The sequence below is a fragment of the Leptonychotes weddellii genome, chromosome 5 (genome assembly GCF_054177405.1).
Source record: "Leptonychotes weddellii isolate Sample4059 chromosome 5, ASM5417740v2, whole genome shotgun sequence".
NCBI classification, from domain to species: Eukaryota; Metazoa; Chordata; class Mammalia; order Carnivora; family Phocidae; genus Leptonychotes; species Leptonychotes weddellii.
In genome coordinates, this window is record NC_138373.1 from 113,232,567 (window position 1) to 113,252,664 (window position 20,098).

The following is a 20,098-nucleotide window of genomic DNA, read 5'->3' on the forward strand; positions in this document are numbered from 1 at the left end:
CTGTAACCGTCAGTTTGTTTCCCGGAGTCCAGAGTCTCTCATGGTTTGTCTCCCTCTCTGATTTCTTCCCCTTCAGTTTTCCTTCCCTTCCCCTGTGGTCCTCTGCTCTGTTCCTTATGTTCCACATATGAGTGAAACCACATGATAATTGTCTTTCTCTGCTTGACTTATTTCACTTAGCATAATCCCCTCCAGTTCCATCCATGTCAGTGCAAATGGTGGGTATTCATCCTTTCTGATGGCTGAGTAATATTCCATTATATATATGGACCACATCTTTATCCATTCATCTGTTGAAGGGCATCTCGGCTCCTTCCACAGTTTGGCTATTGTGGACATTGCTGCTCTGAACATTGGGATGCACGTGCCCCTTCTTTTCACTACATTACAGAGGACTTTTATAAAAATAAGAACCCATTAAGTTATTTTAAAACTTCATTTATAATACAGTATAAATAATCCATGTAAACTTTTTAGCTGAAAGTTCACTGAAGATCCTTGGGATGTCTCTGAACCTTAAGTAACGGGGTAAATGTATACTCTATACATCCAGACATTTCTAACCATGAAGTTATTTGTTAACTGGCAAGAGTATCTCAAATTAAGTCAAAGTGAAGTTTGAGAAGATATCAGTCCTGAGAGAGGCCACGGGAAATGAAAATATAAGTAACATCAGAATATATATCTCATAAAAAACCAGACAATAACAAGTGTTGTCAAGGATGTGGAGAAACTGGAACCTTCATACATTGCTGGCAGGAATGTAAAATAGTACAGTGGCTTTGGAAAACAGTTTGGCAGTTCCTCAAAAAATCGAACATGGAGTTAACATGTGGCCTAGCAATTCCACTCCTAGGAATATATCCAAGAGAACTGAAAACATATGTCCACACAAAAACTTGTACATGAATGTTCACAGCAGGTTTATGCACAATCACCCCAAAGTGGAAACAACCCAAATGTCCATCAACTGATGAATGGATAAACAAAAGGTGGTTTGTATATCCACACAATGGAATATTATTCAGCAATTAAGAGGAAGTAATGATACATGCCACGACATGGATGAACCTCAAAAATATCATGCTAAGTAAAAGAAGTCAGACACAAAAGGGCAAATGTTATATGATTCTATTTATATGAAATGCTCATAATAGACAAATCTCAAGAGATAGAAAGTAGACTAGTGGTTTCCAGTATCTTGGGGAAAAGGGAATGAGGAGTGACTGCTCATGGGTACAGGGTGTCTTTTGTGGGTGATGACATGTTCTGGAATGAGACAAATGATGCTGCACAACTTCATGAATATACTGAATAGCATGTGTTAAAATGGTAAATTTTACAGTATGTGAATTACATCTCAATTTTAAAATAAGAACTCATAATTCAACTTTTTGTCTCTACTGTACTAGAGGCACTTTCAACTCCATATTTTCTTAGTAATGTGGTTCTTGTAACAGAAACAGGACATTTCCTAGAGGGATTTGAGCATAACTTGTGATAGGGATAATCAGGAGGCTTCAAAGGCCTACATTTTTGGTGCAGTTAGGGAAAAAAGGAATAGAAATCATTGTCTCTGTTAATGGAAATTTCATAAACCCAAGGACATACTTACATGAAGAGAAATGAGCCCAAGAACAAAGATTCATAAATGTGATCTAGCTAAGTACGTGAAGTCTGAGAGTAATTACGGGGAGAAAATTGAGGGGAGTTTGTTCAGAGATATCTTTATCAGGGCAGGGTAATTAATAAGAACAGACACCACATCCTGAAAATTAATTACATGTTCTATGGAAACTTCAGAGGTATTTCATTTGAACTCTATCAAAAATGGTTACCTCATCTACTACTCATTAAAGTACAAAAACTCACAAATAAATTAGAGATTGAAAGTTAAACTAGGAAGTTAATATTACTTAATTTTGAGCCCACTGCAACCCACTTCAGAAACTATGGTTGTACTAAACACAGCAGTATTTTACAGATACAATACAGCTGGAAATTGGGGCGCCTGGGTGGCTCAGTCGGTTAAGTGTCTGTCTTTGGCTCAGGTCATGATCCCAGGGTCCTGGCATCGAACCCCGCATCTGGCTCCCTGCTCAGCAGGAAGCCTGCTTCTCCCTCTCCTCCCCGCTCAGGCTCTCTTGCTATCTCTGTCTCTCTCTCTCAAATAAATAAATAAATAAATAAGTCTTAAAAAAAATACAGCTGGAAATGCAAACGCTACATTCCAGAACTTCCAGAAAGGCAGGGACACGGCACCCTTAGCAGACATGCTCATATTCTTTTTGCTCCTTCCTGAACAGAGCGCTGGCGTTCTCTGTCTTCTGGATCATAAAGCAATCTAGGAGGCAGTTGGCTTGTTGCTGAATTTAGGAGAGAGCTTCAGTGATTTGCTGAGGGTTACATGGCCGGTAGGTGGCAGAGCCAGGATAAGCAGTTTGATACCCTGATTCTGAAAACAGTGATTATCTACCACACTCCACCCTTACATTTTTCTTTCTTTGTGTGGGAGCATGACAAACATACCACGAATGCACAATGAAGACATAACTGCGTTGATCCTAAGTTCACAGCTCAGCTATTTTTTTTTTTACCTAAATAAACACTCATGTGATACTTCATCATTCAAGATATAGAGCATTTTTGGCACCCCATAAAGTTCCTTTGCGCCCCCAACCACCATCCTGGTTTCTACTATCATCCATTAATTTTGCCTGTTCTTCAACTTCATAAAAATGGAATCGTGCAGTATGCACTTTTTCCTTTACTTAACATCTGTGTGATTCATTCGTGTTGTGTGTGCTGTTAGTTTGTTCTTTTCTTTTCTTTTTTTATTGCTGTGCCACCCTTTCTCCCTTTTTCTTGAATCTATCCTTTCCTCTTAGATGGGTCACTGGCTCCGTCTAACTCAGGGAAGAAATTCTATGCCTGCAGGTAGATAAACAAATCCACCTGTCCCGAAACTCTGGTCTACATTTCTAGGCTGAAGCGAGAGGCTCTGCACAATGAGAAGGGGACAAACTCACTAACAAGAAACAACGCAACATGCCGAACAACCCAAACCCAGATGTAACTGAGTCAGAGTTTGTGCTCAGAGTCATCTGAGCTGAGCTATGGCACCCACTGCCCCACCTTTAGCCAAAATGAATGGTGGCTAAATCTAGTGTAAAGAAACCACTGGCCTGAGACCTTCGATAAGCTATTCATTGTCTCTGGGCTTCAGCTTCCTCACTGATAAAATGATAGGGTTAGGTGGAGTATTGAGGCTCCCTCTGCCCCCCTCCCCATTAAACGAAGAGAATGCAGAAAGTCAATACTCACTTATTTCACACTGTTCTCCCTCTAGTCCTGGAGGGCAAATACACTTGCCAGGGTAGAAACAGGTCCCTCCATTGAAGCAGGTAGTTGAGCAGTTTGCTATTAGAATGGATAACGGGTAATTGCATTAGACAGTAGGTTAAATCTTAAAAAAAAAAAAAAAATCCAACTTCACTTAAAGTGGGGTGGTACTTCTGAGACATCTGCCTCCTGCCCATTTACTTAGTCAAGTCAGCCACTTTGCAAATGCAAAAATTGTAACCAGTTGCTTGACCATTGGCAGGTTCCAACATCATAATAGGATAGCACACACATTATACACTATTCTCCCCCGGGGGCTCCTATCTTGGAGAAAAAAGGTAGGGTGTGTAAAAAAAGTTATCTTTTTTATTTTCTTGTAAATATCTATGCCCTTAAAAAAAGAACCCTATAAACCCCCTAAAGTATTTTTTGAAGCTAAAAGAAGAGTAAAAAAGGGAAGACTTACTTTAGGATGGATGAAAGGGAGAGAGGCCGTAAATACTAGGAGCCGGCAAAGGAGAAAGCAACTTTTTGTTTGTTTCAGAATGAGAACAGAGATTCATCTTATGTAATAGGGATTTAAAAAAACAGACTTTTAGGACATTTGGAGGAGGGAGTGCTGGTGTTCAGAAAAGAACAGACTGTCAATCCTCCTCAGATCCCATTCGCAGGGGAACAGCAGCAGCTACTTGGACAGATTATTGTGGGAGTCCAATTAACTAGATTTTCCAGGTAATAATCCTACTGTTTGTGATTCGTCCTAAACCCTGTCTTCGTGTCAACTTCTGGAATTTCACTGCTCACACCTAAAATAAAGGGAGGACAAAAATGGGGACGAGGGTAGAGCAAGCAGCTAAAAATAGACAAGTTGGCTCCTTCTATAAAGGAGAGGAAAATGAGAGCTTGGAGTCTCAGCAATTCCAGTTATAGGGCCTATTTGTTCTTGTCCTATATAAAACAGGCCAAAGCTGGCTACAGATGAACAAATGCTGAAGTAAGCTTCCGGTAGGAAAATCAGAGAGGAGATCCAAAAGTTATGTGTATGCTTTCTTTGTGGAGAAGAAGTCCAACCGGCATGTTCTGCAAATATCATACTTCTTAAATGATAGAGCTTTTTGTTTAAAATCACAAATATCCCCCGTCTTAATGCAATGCCCTATTGTTTTGGCAAACCCAGCCCCCCAATACAGAGGGGAGCAGCAGCATTTGGATATAGAATTTAGGATTTAGGAGAACCAGCTCTTTGGGCTTCCTCCTTGCTACTTGCTGTTAGGATTGTTACGGCTTTATAGTTAGTTGTTTTTGCAAGTGTGATTCTGTCTCCCTACTTGTCCCTGTTTCTCCTGGGGAATTAAGAAGAGATGAGAAAACATCAGGATCAGGGTCTGCTTGGCCAGAGCCCTCTGGGCACTATCCCTTCTAACGAATAGAAGGCAGTGAACCTGGGAGCTGAATTGGAAATCACGGAATGATGACAAAGCTAGTTAAAAAATGTGGCCCTTCTCTTAGTATTTGTATAATACTTTACAAGCTTCTCTACCTTTCTCTTGTGCAATGATTCTGGACTAGGAAAATGAACCTGAGACACCAGCTAACTTTCACTGGGGCTGAGGGCATGCCGGGCCAGGGCTTAACTACTCATTTCCTAAAGTTTGCAACAGAAGTCCCAAGAGCCACTGAAAGTTAATCTTTAATGTTGCTTCAAATATGTTGTGCTCAGCTCTAGCTCTGTGCCAGTAATTAAACCATTTTTCAGAAGCTCTATACTCCCTCCTGGATGATAAATGCATCTCTTTGTTGAGGTAGTAAAAACCATTATTTTTTAATATTCCCGGATCTCCAATGAGACCAAGTGGAATTTCAACAGACTTTCCAAAATAATAATAATAATACAATTACTGGAGTCTAACAAGTAGGGAAAAATCTTTCATCTGAAAGGTAAAATATTACAAAATGTAAAACATACTGGAATACACATACTTTCCTTCAACAGTGACCATGCAGTGTTTGTGACTCTGTAGAGTTAGAAAAACATTACAGTTGGTACTCCATTGTTCAACGCCGATGACGATCACATCTCAGCAAGCAGCCCTCACAAATGATCTCTTTAAACTTGTTCATTCCTGAGTTCTTTATCCAAATCTCTGAAGGAGATTTGCTCTATTTCCTAACAGTTTTGTGATAATCTGAGCTTAATTCTGTGTCAAGAATTACCCAATTTTGGAAGAGCAGAGATGCTGAGTGCTAAATTTCGACAAATAAAAAGAAACTTTTTTACTCACTGGCTGTTCTTATCTTGTCCTTAATGCTTAACCTTTATGAATCCAAACTTTAAGATTGTGTTAAATCCAAATACTCTAGTTTTACATCACTTCAAAATAAAAGGTAGAGAGATGGTCTCATGTATTATCTCGATTAGCTTGGGGCTGGGGAGCCAGGGGCAGTGGCTTAATTCCCAATTTAGAGACAGGGAAAGTGTGACCCACAGAGAGATCAAGTCGTCAGCCCAGAGGCAGAGTCACTTGTGGAGGAATGGGGACCCGAACAGGTAGGCTGAGTGACAACACAGTACAGCAGAAGATGTGAGTTCGGGGCAAGCTATTGAAGCTCCGTAAACCTCATCTTGCTTCTCTGAGAATGAAGCAGATACAACTTTACATATCTCTTATCTCAACTTTACATCTCATGCTGAATGTAGAATCAGATAAAGGTGCGAAGTACTTTATGTATCAAAGAGCAGACACCTGTAAGTTATTCTTCTGACTCATGCTGAGGGAGTCTTCTTGGAGTTTTTCCCTCTTTTTTAAAAAGCAGTTCATTTACATCTTAATTGGTGCTGACTGCATGATCACTAAAGAGACACTTCTCAAAACTAACACATCTTTCTTCTTTACGGCATGTATTTATTTTAAAAAAACAGGGCTCTACTCACGCAATTAGCATTTTTGACACAAGGATAATGTCATTAAATACATACACTTTGCATAATATTATTTAAGTTTTTCTTCCCCATAAAAGATGTGAACTGGGCAAAACAAATAGGTATCTCATAAAGCCTGTAGTCCATTGAGTATTTTAGAGCCAAGTTTGAACCCACTTTCTGAGAGTAAGCCTGGCTACGATGTTACGTCACAGGAAGGAGGGAAACTATCTCTCAGGGCTGTCCTCTGTGAGCAGACCATTGAATTGCTGGTCAGTTGGGAAATGTGGAGCAGGTGCTTTCATTTCAGTCTTCGAAGCTCACCCATAAAACAGATTTAAGACATACCCAAACCCCACGTGGCACACAAAAATCCATGCTCCCCTCCTGTCAAGTTGTCCATGGGAGACAGCTGTCCAGCCAGGGATGACATCTCTCCAGCCTGCATCTGGGATGGGCACCTAGTAGGACCATGAGGCGAATTCCTCTCCATGGAAGAGAATAGGTGTGGAAGTTTTGGCGATCACTTCTGGAACAGGGTTTTTTTTTTTTTTTTTTTTTTTAAAGCAGTGTCTACTCCAATCTCCTTCTCTGCTCATTGACTGGTTCCAGAGAGCTCCAGAGCTCTAGGCGGGACCACAGGTGGAAGGTGCCTGGGCCCCCAAATCACAGCGTGAAGGGCTGCCCTGCCCACTGTAGGGATTCCTACACTGGAGCATTCTATGAGTGCAAACAAACTTCGAGTGTGTTGAACTACACTAAAATTTGGGGTTAAAGTTATTATAGCAGCCAATGAAGTGTTATACCCTATTTACAGAGCTATTACAGAGAGTGATGATATATCAAATATACTTCTTTTAACTAAACATTTAAAAAGTAAAAAGAACCTTGTTCTTAGAAAGAAACTGTTACCTTTATCACAATTGACTCCATAGAATCCAGGTGGGCAGATGCAGAACCCAGGAGTGACACAAAGCCCACCGTTCATACACCGTGGTGTGCAAAGGGCTGAGAGAGAGAGAGAGAGAGAGAGCTCTGATTAAGGCCAAGTAGGGTTTTAGGGAAGGAACATTTTGGAAATATCAATAATACAATAGCTCTACATTTTTGATCTTTGTGGTTGGCTTTAAAGTCTTTAGAGATACAGGTTTGCTATATTAAACATTATTTGTGAATTGTAAATGAGGCCTTTTTTCTTTTTTACCAATTTCATAGATGAGAATTTTGGAATTGTTCCATTTCAGTGGCTGATGAAAATTTGTCTAGAATCATTATTTTGACTAAGACATGGCTTTCTTAAGACTGTAAATATTTTTCCCTGCCCTATTTCCTAGATCTTCTAATTCCAAAATATATGCAGACAAGAAAAATTCTTACGTCTTGAAGATGAAAAATATTTTGCTCACTCTCATCAAATAAGCTCTTGGTATTTGAGCATCCTGAGGTTAGTCCACATTTTCCTCTTTAACTCTTTCATATAATAGTAATTTCACTGAGATAGATGTACTTACAATACAAATGATTTTCACCTTTTTTTTTTTTTTGCCTTATAGCAACTTCCTAACTCAGGTGTAGACTTAGTTGTAAATCAAGCTACTTTTAATTGGAGTAGATATTGTCAAATCAATCGTAATATTAGCTTTTTAAATCCAATGTAAGTGGAGGAGAAAAACTTCAAACCTTTCATAAGATTATGCCAAAGCATAGTGTATATAATAGTAAATTGGGGGTGGGTGGGTAGTGGCCACAAAGAATGTAAACATTGTGCTAACGTTTTCTGCCCCTGTCACCATATATTGGATTTAACAGAAAACCACTCTTAGAAGTACTTTCCAACTGCTCTTCTGTGGCTCTTTAAGATTTTACCAATCCTTATGATATGACCACAAAAATAATTCCAAGGACTGTGTTAAAAAAGCATATGTGGGGCTCTTGTGTGACATCAATTTCTTTTCTTTTCTTTTTTTTTTTTTTAAAGATTTTATTTATTTATTTGAGAGAGAGAATGAGAGACAGAGAGCATGAGAGGGAGGAGGGTCAGAGGGAGAAGCAGACTCCCCGCCGAGCAGGGAGCCTGATGCGGGACTCGATCCCGGGACTCCAGGATCATGACCTGAGCCAAAGGCAGTCGCTTAACCAACTGAGCCACCCAGGCGCCCCATGACATCAATTTCATTAGGAAGCAAGCGAGGGTAGCTGGCTCTCTCCGTTCTTTACCTTTCTCACAGTGAGGGCCATAGAATCCATCAGGACACTGGCAGACGCGTCTCTCATTGCAAAAACCTCCGTTTCGGCACCCTCCTGGGCATTCGGCTTCACCAACAAGAAACAAGGTTATATGGACACCTCTGAAATTGTGTTGGGTGAATTACAGCGAGCACGAAGAGGTTCCTGGTGACTTTTCCCCCCAGTGCACCGATGACCATCATTTACTGAATACTGATAACTTCTACCTATATTCTCTCTATACCTCTTGTGCTTCACTAAATTCTCATCAAAGTCAGGTTTTGCTTCTCTCAATTCTACTTCCAACAGTAGGGGGCTCATGGAAGAAGGCAAAGCAAGCTTTATTCTGCCTTCATCCCCACCTATCAATCTATTGTACCTTCTTAAATTCACACTGAAAGAAATGATAAGACCCACAATGTTCACTTTCAGAGGGTGGAATGGCCTTTTGGTTCATCTTTAGAGCACTGAAAGCCTCCAGAGTTTAAATTCTGTGCTGGAAAACCTTGTATCAAGATGGGAAAAAAATCTAGGCCTTCATGCTTACATGGGCATCAGGGTGAGATGCCTTTGTCTGGCAGAGATTGCTGGTGTGATGGTGGTACCCTGTCCTCCGGGGAGGTCAGCAGCACCAAGCTTGTGGTGGGGGTATGAGTGGTATTGCCCTAATAGATGGTAGATGCTGGTAATGACTGGCAACCTTGCTATGAGGTTGGGGACTCCCAAAGATGGTGCTGGAGGAGGGGAAGGAGAGAGGTAGAAGAGAGGGCTTTTAAAGGGGTATTGGGAGTTCCTAAAATTGTGAGTGGTGTCATAGAAGAGAAAATCTCTTAGTACTATACTGGACCCTGTAGTAACCAGCCCCTCCACCCACTGGTGTGGTTATAATAATAATACCAAAAAATTTATCTATTTATCTATCTATCTATCTATCTATCTACCCACATCACACCTGGAAGCCTTATGAGCCTTCTCTTGATGGTAATCACTGATTACCTTGTTGACATGTTTTTTTTTTTTTTAAAGATTTTATTTATTTATTTGACAGAGACAGAGACAGCGAGAGCAGGAACACAAGCAGCGGGAGTGGGAGAGGGAGAGCAGGCTTCCCGCCGAGGAGGGAACCCGATGTGGGACTCGATCCCAGGACCCTGGGATCCTGACCTGAGCCGAAGGCAGACGCTTAACGACTGAGCCACCCAGGCGCCCTACCTTGTTGACATGTTTTAAAGAAGATAGCGTTCTGAGGCGTCTGTAGGATGGTGTTGCCTTCAGAATTCATTACAATCACATTCACTTCAAATGCTGCCACTCCATCTTGTTTTCCAAGACACGGGAAACCGACTTGAACAACTAAGGAAAAAGCAAGTATAGAGAAACAGTTTATCTAGTTGATTCCAGTTGTATAGAAATCTTGGTAAGAGAGACAAAAAGCAAAGCAAAAATGTTCACTTTCATTATTTGATATTCTTGTATCTCCACCAGAGTAGAGACTGTATTTTGATCATATGGGCATTCTCCACAGAACTTACATATCATGCTGGGTGGAGAAAGAATGAATAGACTCATTAATTTGTGCCCTCCTAATATGGAATCTGGGATATTTTGTTCCTAGTCTGGGCTTGTACTATCTTGAAAAAAAAAGTTTTTCTCTAAAAATTAAAGGTGCAAATAGGTAGCACAGATTGATTAATTAGGGAAAGAAACCTTGTGGGCACCTTCACCAGACTCCATATAATCCAAAAAGAGCTAAAAAACAGTATTCCAGAATCTATTAAATAAGGACCCATAGGCACTAGTTTATTTTTACTCTGTAAAAAGTGACACAATATTTTCTTTGGAAATATTCTACGACTCAGACTAGACTCCAATTATTGGATTGAGTTAGTAAAGCTAATATTTTCTCAGGCTATTTGTTAATATTAAGAAGTGTTCATATCTTGGGGATCTAGAAGGGAGTTTGGTGTGATAAAATAAGCTTATATCTAATGGTTTAGGTTCCTAAGAATGAGCCATTTGTGTGCATGTGTGTGTGTGAGTGTAATGATCACTTGGGAGTATGTAGATGTTGACTTAGCAAAGAGTGGCAACTAATGATGATGGTGTACTGGGAGAGCAAGGAGGCCACCAGTTGTGGATTACCCACAAGTCAGTGGGTGGAAAATGGACCAGGTCATTGGCCAAGAGATTGATTATGTAAATTTCGTCTTTTTTTTTTTTTTTTTAAAGTAGGCTCCATGTTCAGCATGGAGCCTGCTGTGGGGTTGGAACTCACGACCCTGAGCTCAAGACCTGAGCTGAGATCAAGAATGAAGACGCCTAACTGACTGAGCCCTCAATTATGTAAATTTCTAAAATCAACTGGATTATCATAACATATCCACTGGGGAATACTGATCTAGCTGATACAATAGGCTCTAGTTCTTCCTTATAAACAGGAATAAATTTTGCTAATAGGTAGATATTTGAAATTTTGCTTCATTTTGTTTCTATATGGCAGGTTATTGTTACTGCCAAGATTGGGGAAATCATCCCAAGGCAAGAAAAATCCTTTTCCTTTAGAGTTTTCATAAACCTTTCCCCTAGGTTTATAAGAAGGAATGATTTGGAAATTGGTATGCTCTTCCATAAGGTGTTGCACATGACCTGGTCATATAATCTTCTTTTTTTTTTTTTTAAGATTTTATTTATTTATTTGAGAGAGAGAGAATGAGAGAGAGCACATGAGAGGGGGGAGGGTCAGAGGGAGAAGCAGACTCCCCCCTGAGCAGGGAGCCCGATGCGGGACTCGATCCCGGGACTCCAGGATCATGACCTGAGCCGAAGGCAGTCGCTTAACCAACTGAGCCACCCAGGCGCCCCTATCTTCTTAATGGGCTTAACAACCAAAAACCCTTCTCAAGGCTTTGGCATTGTCGTGTTTATTAAAGTGCCATTCTCAAAATAACATGGATTTCCAGTTCTCCTGAATCTTGAGATCTGAGCATTGCAAATAATCAATTAAATGGTATTTAGACATTTTAACAGAAGTAATAAGAGAGAGAAAACCAAAATTGTGTCTGAAGTTTCAAAGTAAAATTTTCCCCGCTGAAAGCCTTGGTTTAATGAAATCTTATACATGAAAATGCCAATTTACAAAACACAAAAATCCACTGTAGGGATTTACATTTCAAAAAGAAGCAAAAGGGTTGACAAATTTCTTTCAATTGTTAACTCTTCCAGTGCATTTTCACTTGGTTCAGTTCTAAAATTTTGTTAATTGTTCTCATGAATCTTTTGCATGGATGGGGAGGTCAATAAACTGCCCTGAGGCATAAAAGGATGGAAGAACCTGAAAGGATTCTCAGAGATAAAACTTTCCAAATTTTCTCACCACATGTCATCAGCCGAACTATTATTTTCCAGGTGCATCTTTTTCCTGGACCTTATTCAGCCTCCACTTTGCAGCCTACTTAAAAAAGGCACTTCCTGGGGCACCTGGGTGGCTCAGTGGGTTGAACATCTGACTCCTGGTTTCAGCTCAGGTCATGATCTCGGGGTCATGGGATCAAGCCCTGCATCCGGCTCTGCACACAGTATAGAGCCTGCTTAAGATTCTCTCCCTCCCTCTCCCTCTGCCCCAACCCTCTCTCTTTCCCTCTCTCAAAAACAACAACAACAACAACAAAAAACTCATCAAAGCACTCACTCATGTAGCATAGTTATGCCTAATTCTGTCAAATGCAAAAGAAAGAAGTCTTTTATATTTTTGAATGAAAAACTTTAGGCAATCTTGGCAGAGAACTAAAGATGTAGCATCTTTTTCTCTTAGTAAACCAATAGGAAAGCTATCTCTAAGAATTATTGTACTAATCGAAAATTATGTCCAATTCATGTTAATATTCATATGAAATATTTTCCTTCTTCATCTTTTAAAGATCTAACACTCGAGGTTTAAAACTGTGCTTATTTTCTTTACATATTTATAATCACAACTTAACAAATGCAACTTTAATTAAAAGTGAACACATCACAAACTCCCTCAGCCCAGGTGGAAAAGTTTTACCAACACATACCTATCTCTTTTGAAACAGGAGGTATGTCAACATAATTACGGTCTGAATCTCAATACAGAATGATTTGAAAGGAACCAGGAAATAAAGTTTAAAAGTTAGGAGATACCTAGTTTATGAGTTTCCGTGAATTAACTTTTAAAATAAAAGTAAAAATTAATAAAAGATACGTAAATTACACTAATTACACTTGCCTATTTTTCAGTGTTAAAACATGAAATAGAAATTTTATTTTTTTTGTGCAAACTCTACCTGTCTTCCTTTCTGCTTATAAATTTTATCTATAAGACCATTCAAGTAATAAGAATTGTAATTATACCTTTTAAAGTGTTCCCAAAAAATTTGCTTAAAAAAAAACACCTGGGTGCCTGGGTGGCTCAGTCAGTTGAGTGTCTGATTCTTAGTTTCGGCTTGGGTCATGGTCTTGGGGTTGTGAGATCAGGCCCCACAATGGGTTCTGTGCTTAGCAGGGAGTTTGCTTAAGATTCTGTCTCTCCCTCTCCCTTTGCCTCTCCCCCCCAAATAAAAACAACAACAACAAAACCAAAAAACAATACCTGACTTTAGTTAGCCTCAGCTTTAGTAATTGATTTTGTGCAACTTGTGCTCTACCCAAACTAGATTTCTTTCTGTTCCTCAACATGTGGTATTTGGCCGCATTGCCCTGACTCCACACCCCCATACTGCTGCTTGGAATATTCTTTCTCTTCTTTTCTGTCCAGTGTCCTATTACTCATCTTTCAAGACCAAAATGAAACAGCACTTGCTCTCTGTAACCTTCCCTAACACCCCCTGCCTAAATCATTTCACTAACGTATTTCACCAACACCTCTATATATGATTGCTTATAATATAATGATTTAATTATGATTCTGCATCCTTCGCTAAGGATGAGATTTTCAAAGGCAAGGACCATATCTTATTTGTTTTTGTAATTTCAGCACCTAGCATGTTCATCACAAACTAAGCACTGACAGAGACAGACCTTGTGGGAGACACACCCATACACCTTTATACACACAGGCACACACTTGCACACATACCAGCACACATACACATAAATAGACAGAAATTCACCATAGACAGGGGGAGATACAGAGCATAAGACATGAACAGTGTGCATGCAGAAAAACACACACACACACAAAGAAAAAGAGATCTCGAAGAAAAAGCACAGAAGCCCTACTTCCAAGAAATAACAGAAATGTGACAGTTACGTTGTGTTTTTGCAACAATAAGCATATGAGTAGAGGGCCACTTTTACCAAAAGCTAGATGAAATTAGTCCAGATGTTGTGAATTCTAGGGCAGTGTAGATTGTATAACTGAAGCTGAGGTAAATTAAAACAACTCAGAAAAACTAAAGCAGATTGAACACAACTCACAGGGTGTTCAAGTACACACTGATGTGCAGCTGACTGCACACAAACTAAACTCATATAGAAGTAAACAGCCAATGTATTCCTCTTCCGCGCTGGGATGGGGGCCTCCAGTCACGCGAGCCACTGCCCTGACGAGGGAAGAGATGAGAGAGGAGAGAGAGCTCATCCGCGGCACCACGTGACCACCATTCGCTGTGCGATCACAAGATCACAATATAGTCATCAGTCCCAAGCTGTGCTGGCCGCCATTCATTCTCTCAGCGAATACTGAGCCCCTTCCCTGGGCTTCACTCTTTCCTAAGGTCTGGGGTCCCTCCAGCATTAGCACCTATTGAAAAATTTCTAGACATGGAATTCCTGGAAGTCTCTGGTTGAGAAACAAGCCTGCTCTGTTGGTTTCATGGTCTGACAGAAATAGTGTTCAAAGAGGTAAAGCCTTGGCTTGATGGGAACTGTTTTTTGTTATCCAGTTTTACTGAAGCAACCTGCAGTTTGTATTTCCTGTTTTTGTTTTCTTCAGATGCCAGAAGGCAGGCACTTCATAACTGCTAAAGATCAAGAGTTTTCTTTTTCATGCAATGTTTTGGCATGGAGGAGTCTGGGGGGATGAAAGAACAACTTAGCAGTGTGAGGGTATAAAATAGACCAGTAGAATAATGAATACTACCTGGATGTTTAGGGGCAAAGACACACTGATTTGGTTACTTTTTAATAATTCAAGGTACCCTTACTGCTCCTACTGTGGGGACTGAGCTAATAAGGCTAATGAATAACTGCCCTGCAATGAGCTAAAATTCCCGTAAACTTCTTGCACCTGCATTTCTGCGAACAAATCCTACATCTGCCTTCAAAACCCTATATGCAGGGGGGTGGGGTTGTACATGCAGTGTGTGTGTGCATGCACACACACACATGCGCAAGTCACCTCAGCCCAGAAGAAGGCTTAGCCTTTTTACTCCTACCTTGTCCAAAGCATCAATTACTTTCCCCCTAAATTTTATTATTTATAAAGATTCTAGATTATTAGAAATTGAAGTTTTATCTCAGCATGGTGTATTAAAATATTGTCACATCATATATTCAAAATTGGATTGTTTCAATATCTGAAGAAATAGAATTTCAGTAAGCTTTTTTTACTAGACACTAAAATGAATAAGGCTGGGAAGATTTAGGATACAAGCATTAAATTGGAAACCCAAAGATGCAAGATTTATTGGAAGTTGAGCAGGTGTAACTGTATAATTAATTTAGTTATTTAATGGGCTACAATGAGCTTGGATTCCTTTAATAATCAGAAAACGACAAAGGAAAAATTTAAGAATATAAAATGGAAATTGAGATATATCATGTATTTGTTTTATTCCTGACTGCTTCTAAAAAGAAAGAACAAAAAATATGATCAAGAAAATTTAATAAAAAAATTATCTTTGACTAAAAAGAAACACAGCGTGACATGGCAATGAGAATGAGTAATGGCCATACTCCAAGAATGTTCTCGTCTCCGTGATGTAGCAGTATGTGATTACAGTAGCAATGCCATCTGTGTAGAACAGGGATGCCCATGGATCTGGAATGGGATATCCACAGCCTTGGGGCTACAAATCTCAGGTGAGTTTATCTCCAGAATTCAAGGCCTCATTCCTTCACAGGAACTTCCTAGAGCCCCAAACCCATCTGGATTGGAAGCAAATACTCTGGAAGGGCTGCCAGTTGTAACTTCAACACTGGGATGACCCAAGAGAAACCCAAATTCACACTCTTGCTGTCTACACCTACATGGGTACTTATGCCAGGAAACTGAAAAAACTCTGCTTAGAGAAAGACAAGTATCATATGATCTCACTGATATGAGGAATTCTTAATCTCAGGAAACAAACTGAGGGTCGCTGGAGTGGTGGGGGTGGGAGGGATGGGGTGGCTGGGTGATAGACACTGGGGAGGGTATGTGCTATGGTGAGCGCTGTGAATTGTGCAAGACTGTTGAATCACAGACCTGTACCTCTGAAACAAATAATGCAATATATGTTAAAAAAAAAAAAAAGAAGATAGTAGGAAGGGACAAATGAAGGAGGGGGAAATCGGAGGGGAAGATGAACCATGAGAGGCTATGGCCTCTGAGAAACAAACTGAGGGTTTTAGAGGGGAGGGGAGTCGGGGGATGGGTTAGCCTGTTGATGGGTATTAAGGAGGGCATGTACTGCATGGAACACTGGGTGTTATATGCAAACAATGAATCATGGAACACTACATCAAAAACTAATGATGTAATGTATGGTGACTAACATAACATAATAAAATAAAATTAAAAAAAATGAGAAGAAGGTTTAATTAGATATCTGAAGCGTAAAAAAAAAAAAAGAAAAGAAAAAACTCTGCTTATTTAGTCTGCAGCTCTTCCAGTGCTGGGATGTGATAATAGAGATCCACCAGAAGGAGTAGATGATTGCAACCTGAAAATGGACTTTTCAAGGCTATCTGATTTCCTAATTATTGTATAGATTTATATGAGTGCTTATTGAGATTTTCATTTGATATCAAAGTTATTCTAACATTCCGCTAAGAGAATAAGACTAATTTTTTTTTTAAAAAAAGGACAGGGTTATGATATCAGTTATTTAAAAATATTATAAAACTAAAAATATTGCACTATTAGAACAAATAGTAAACTCTAAAATTCTTTGTATGGAAGAACTTAATGTGAAATAAAAGGCATATCTTGAATCAATTCAATCTCTCACACTGGAAAAGCTGAATACTCAGGAAAATAATTCAATGAGAGCCCTACCTCATACTATTGCCAAAAGAAATTTTGATAAAATACTAGAAGCATGTGTAAATTATCACATAACTGCTCTTTGGAATAAGAATTAACTTCCAAGCACAGAAGTAAAAAGAAAAACAAAAATGACAACGGGAAAGACAGTTTTGATCACATAGACTTAGATTCTGCATATCCCCACCTTAAAAAAATAAATAATACACTGAAAAATATGCCAGAAAGTGTAAATAGTTAATATATAGTGAGCTTTGCAGTCAATAAATTATTTTATATTTTCAATATAAAAATGAGCATGGTCAGTAGACATTTTACATCATTTAACAGATACAGGAAAATGTCTTCTACCTCAGTTGGAGTAAAAAAATTAAATTAAAAGAACACTAAGAAACCTCTTTTCACTTTTTAAGTCAGCAAAATAGTTCACATGATTAATAACCCACGTTGATGAGGTTATGGTGAGCTAGGCCCTCTCCCACTGCTAACCAGGATACAAATGGGCACAACCTTTGTGGAAAGTAATTTGGCATTTTGGTAATTTGTTCTAAAAGCCTTTTGAAATGTTCATAGTTCATGTCCTTTGACACAATAATTGTACTTCTAAGAATCTATTTAACAAAATAATGAGATGAGTTCCAAGATTTTGGTACAAACATTAATTCAATAAATATTTGTGAAGTCCTGTTCTGTGCTGGGCCCTGTGTTGGCAGTCGTGATGAATAAGACAAACAGGGCCTCCTACTCAGTGACCATCTATTACTTTAAAAACATGTTTATTGTGACATTTCTAGTATGAAAACCCTGAAAACAATCTAAGTAACACACAATAAGGGAATGAGTAAACCAATTATGGGTATGTTCATAAAATCGATAATAGGGGCATCAAAAACAACTTTTGGAAAAATCTAAAATGACATGGGAAAATGCTTATGTTAAAATGTTAAAAGCAAAAAACAAAAACAAAAACAAAACCATAGTGCAAAACTAAATATATAATATTATCACAACTATGGAAAAATATATATTCATAGACCAGAAAGAAATGAACATGTATTTGACCATGTTAACATAAATGATCTCTGTACTTCTCTGAAAGTCATGAAACCTGATCTCAGCTCCACTGCTTATTACTCATATATGACTTTGGGAAAGTCAGTGAAGCCTCAGAAGGCCTAATTTTCTAATTTGTAGAATGGAGTGGTAATTCTGGCCTTGACTCCTTCCTAGAACTCAAATTGGATAAGGCATGAGCTCCTACTTTGCAGGCCGAACAGCTCTAAACAAATACCCCATACTATATTTTCTCAGCAGAGAAGGATGATCAGCTCTGAAATATTAACCCTTTTCTCCCACTTTTCCATGTCTCTTCGCTCCTTCAAATTCCTGTTTAATACAATGCTCATTTGCGGGTAGTTTTTCTCGATGTATCCCATTTCCCCCCAATCATTTGCTTTGCATCTTTGCCACATTTATGGACACTACATTAATTCATACTTATTGGCCGGATATATCTCATGTGGTGACTTTCTTTTTTTAATCTGGAATCGCTTATGAACTGAGGCTATGTTGAGTTTTTAGCAAATTAGGAAACAGCCATTTTGTCACTCCCATCCTAATTTTTTGCCCAAAGGAGGTAGGGACATAATAATCGAGCTGCCCTAAACTCATCGGATCTCTTCAGGAAAACATTCCATGATTCCTCTGATGGGTGACTTCCAGATCTTGAATATTATTCCCATCACCATTACATTTTAAGTGTAAGCATCCCCCCCCTCCACCACCCCGAGGCAAAGACCACCCACCTGATGCCTTGTGAGGCACTGTTCCCAGCAGAGGGACATTGACGGTTGGGTCTGCCATGATGCCTTTATCCAGGGAGCGTAAGGACAGGAATTCATAGAAGTATTCTGCCTACAACAAAAGGCATTGACAATCAGTACCATGGGAACCATGGAGTGTGAGAAGGCATTTCTTAACTGGTCACTCCTCTGATGGGAGAGTGACATTTTTCACAACAGGAAATCTGGAAAACATGACATCTAAAAAACTGTGTACGCATAACTCCCCCTTCTGGATTTTAGAACTCTAGAATTAGACTCTGTTTGGAGAGAAGTGATGCTTTAAAAACATTAATAACATCTATCCAAAATATCCGTAAGGTAGCTTTTTAGCTTAAACAATATTATTTAGTTGCTGTCTCTTAAAAGGATTGAGAAAAAATGCTCTTAAGGAAACAAGTGGTGTCAAAACAATCAGCAACTGGTCCTTAGAAAACCCATCTCAGCTTCTTGGGTCATTGTCCAAATGACCAAGAAAGTCCAAAATGTAATGAACTTGCTGTGAATATTTATTTTTCAGTATCATTCCCTTTGGCAGGTTTACATTTAAGGTCTCAATTTAATTCTGGAGAGAAAAGCCTAAAAGTGTAAAAACACCATTGCAATATGACAACACGCTATAAAATTTTACATTGTAAACATTTTCATTTCCCCACTAAGTCTAGTAGAGAAAATGGTTCCTGCTACTTGAATAGTCATGAAATACTGAAAATAGTGAAGTATAATCTCCCTGGAGAGCTTTGATGCTTAACTGATTCTCAACTGGGTCATTCAAAGGATTTGTGATAGAAACAATGTGTTCTTGCTTGGGAATAAAGAAAATCAATAAATAGTGCAGATGCCAAAATGAGAGGCGAGCTGAGTGGATGCAGAGAGATATGCAGAGTTTGGATGGGTTAATTAACTAAATTATGAATTACATAAACATGGGCCAGAATGACGTTTAAAATAGAATATGGTCTTTCTTATAGTCAGTATCAAATTTATTTCCCAGTATGGAAGATATTAAGAGCTACCTGGTAGACATGCACACAATTTTTTGCCTTATGTCATAGTATCAGTGTATTAGGTATTAAGGATTCCATATGAGGATGACAGCGCAAAGGGGTGATCTTAGCTCTTGTGGGGACACTGGCAACGCTTGCAGTGTGTTAGGAAACACTTCCTGGTTTCCCCAGGAAATCTGACTAAACTCCCACTGCGGCCCCTTCTTTGGGTGTGGCAGTGTTCCAGATGACCACCATGCAGGGTCCTTAGATGGGCAACAAAGTTTCGTGAATTAATTTTATTAAATTCATTCACCAGAAGGGCCCTGAGATAAAGAGTTTTAAGACCGTCGACTCCTACCCTGTTTGAGGGAAGGCAGAGGATTACAAGAAGTCTGATGAAAAAAAGGAGTGTCATCAAGAAAGGTAATTCAGTTTGGAATGAATGTCCTTGAAAAAGAGAACAGTATTTCTGACCCTGCCGTAGAACCAACAACTATTAAAAGTGGGCTCCTTATGCTTAATTGTAGGAAACAAACTGAGGGTTGCTGGAGTGGGGGGTGGGGTGGGAGGGATG

General features: G+C 39.2%; 1 protein-coding gene across 1 annotated transcript in view; it reads right to left on the reverse strand.

Annotated features, from left to right (window-relative positions):
- The window catches only part of WIF1 (Wnt inhibitory factor 1), a 67,777-nt gene that overhangs the window by 8,082 nt on the left and 39,597 nt on the right, over positions 1-20,098 (reverse strand). Inside the window, exons 3-7 of the mRNA XM_006731925.3 lie at positions 18,500-18,608; positions 9,701-9,841; positions 8,480-8,575; positions 7,175-7,270; positions 3,325-3,420 (exon numbers count right to left, since the gene is read on the reverse strand). Of these exons, the coding sequence (XP_006731988.1) occupies positions 3,325-3,420; positions 7,175-7,270; positions 8,480-8,575; positions 9,701-9,841; positions 18,500-18,608 (538 nt within the window). The remainder of the gene's footprint in view (positions 1-3,324; positions 3,421-7,174; positions 7,271-8,479; positions 8,576-9,700; positions 9,842-18,499; positions 18,609-20,098) is intronic.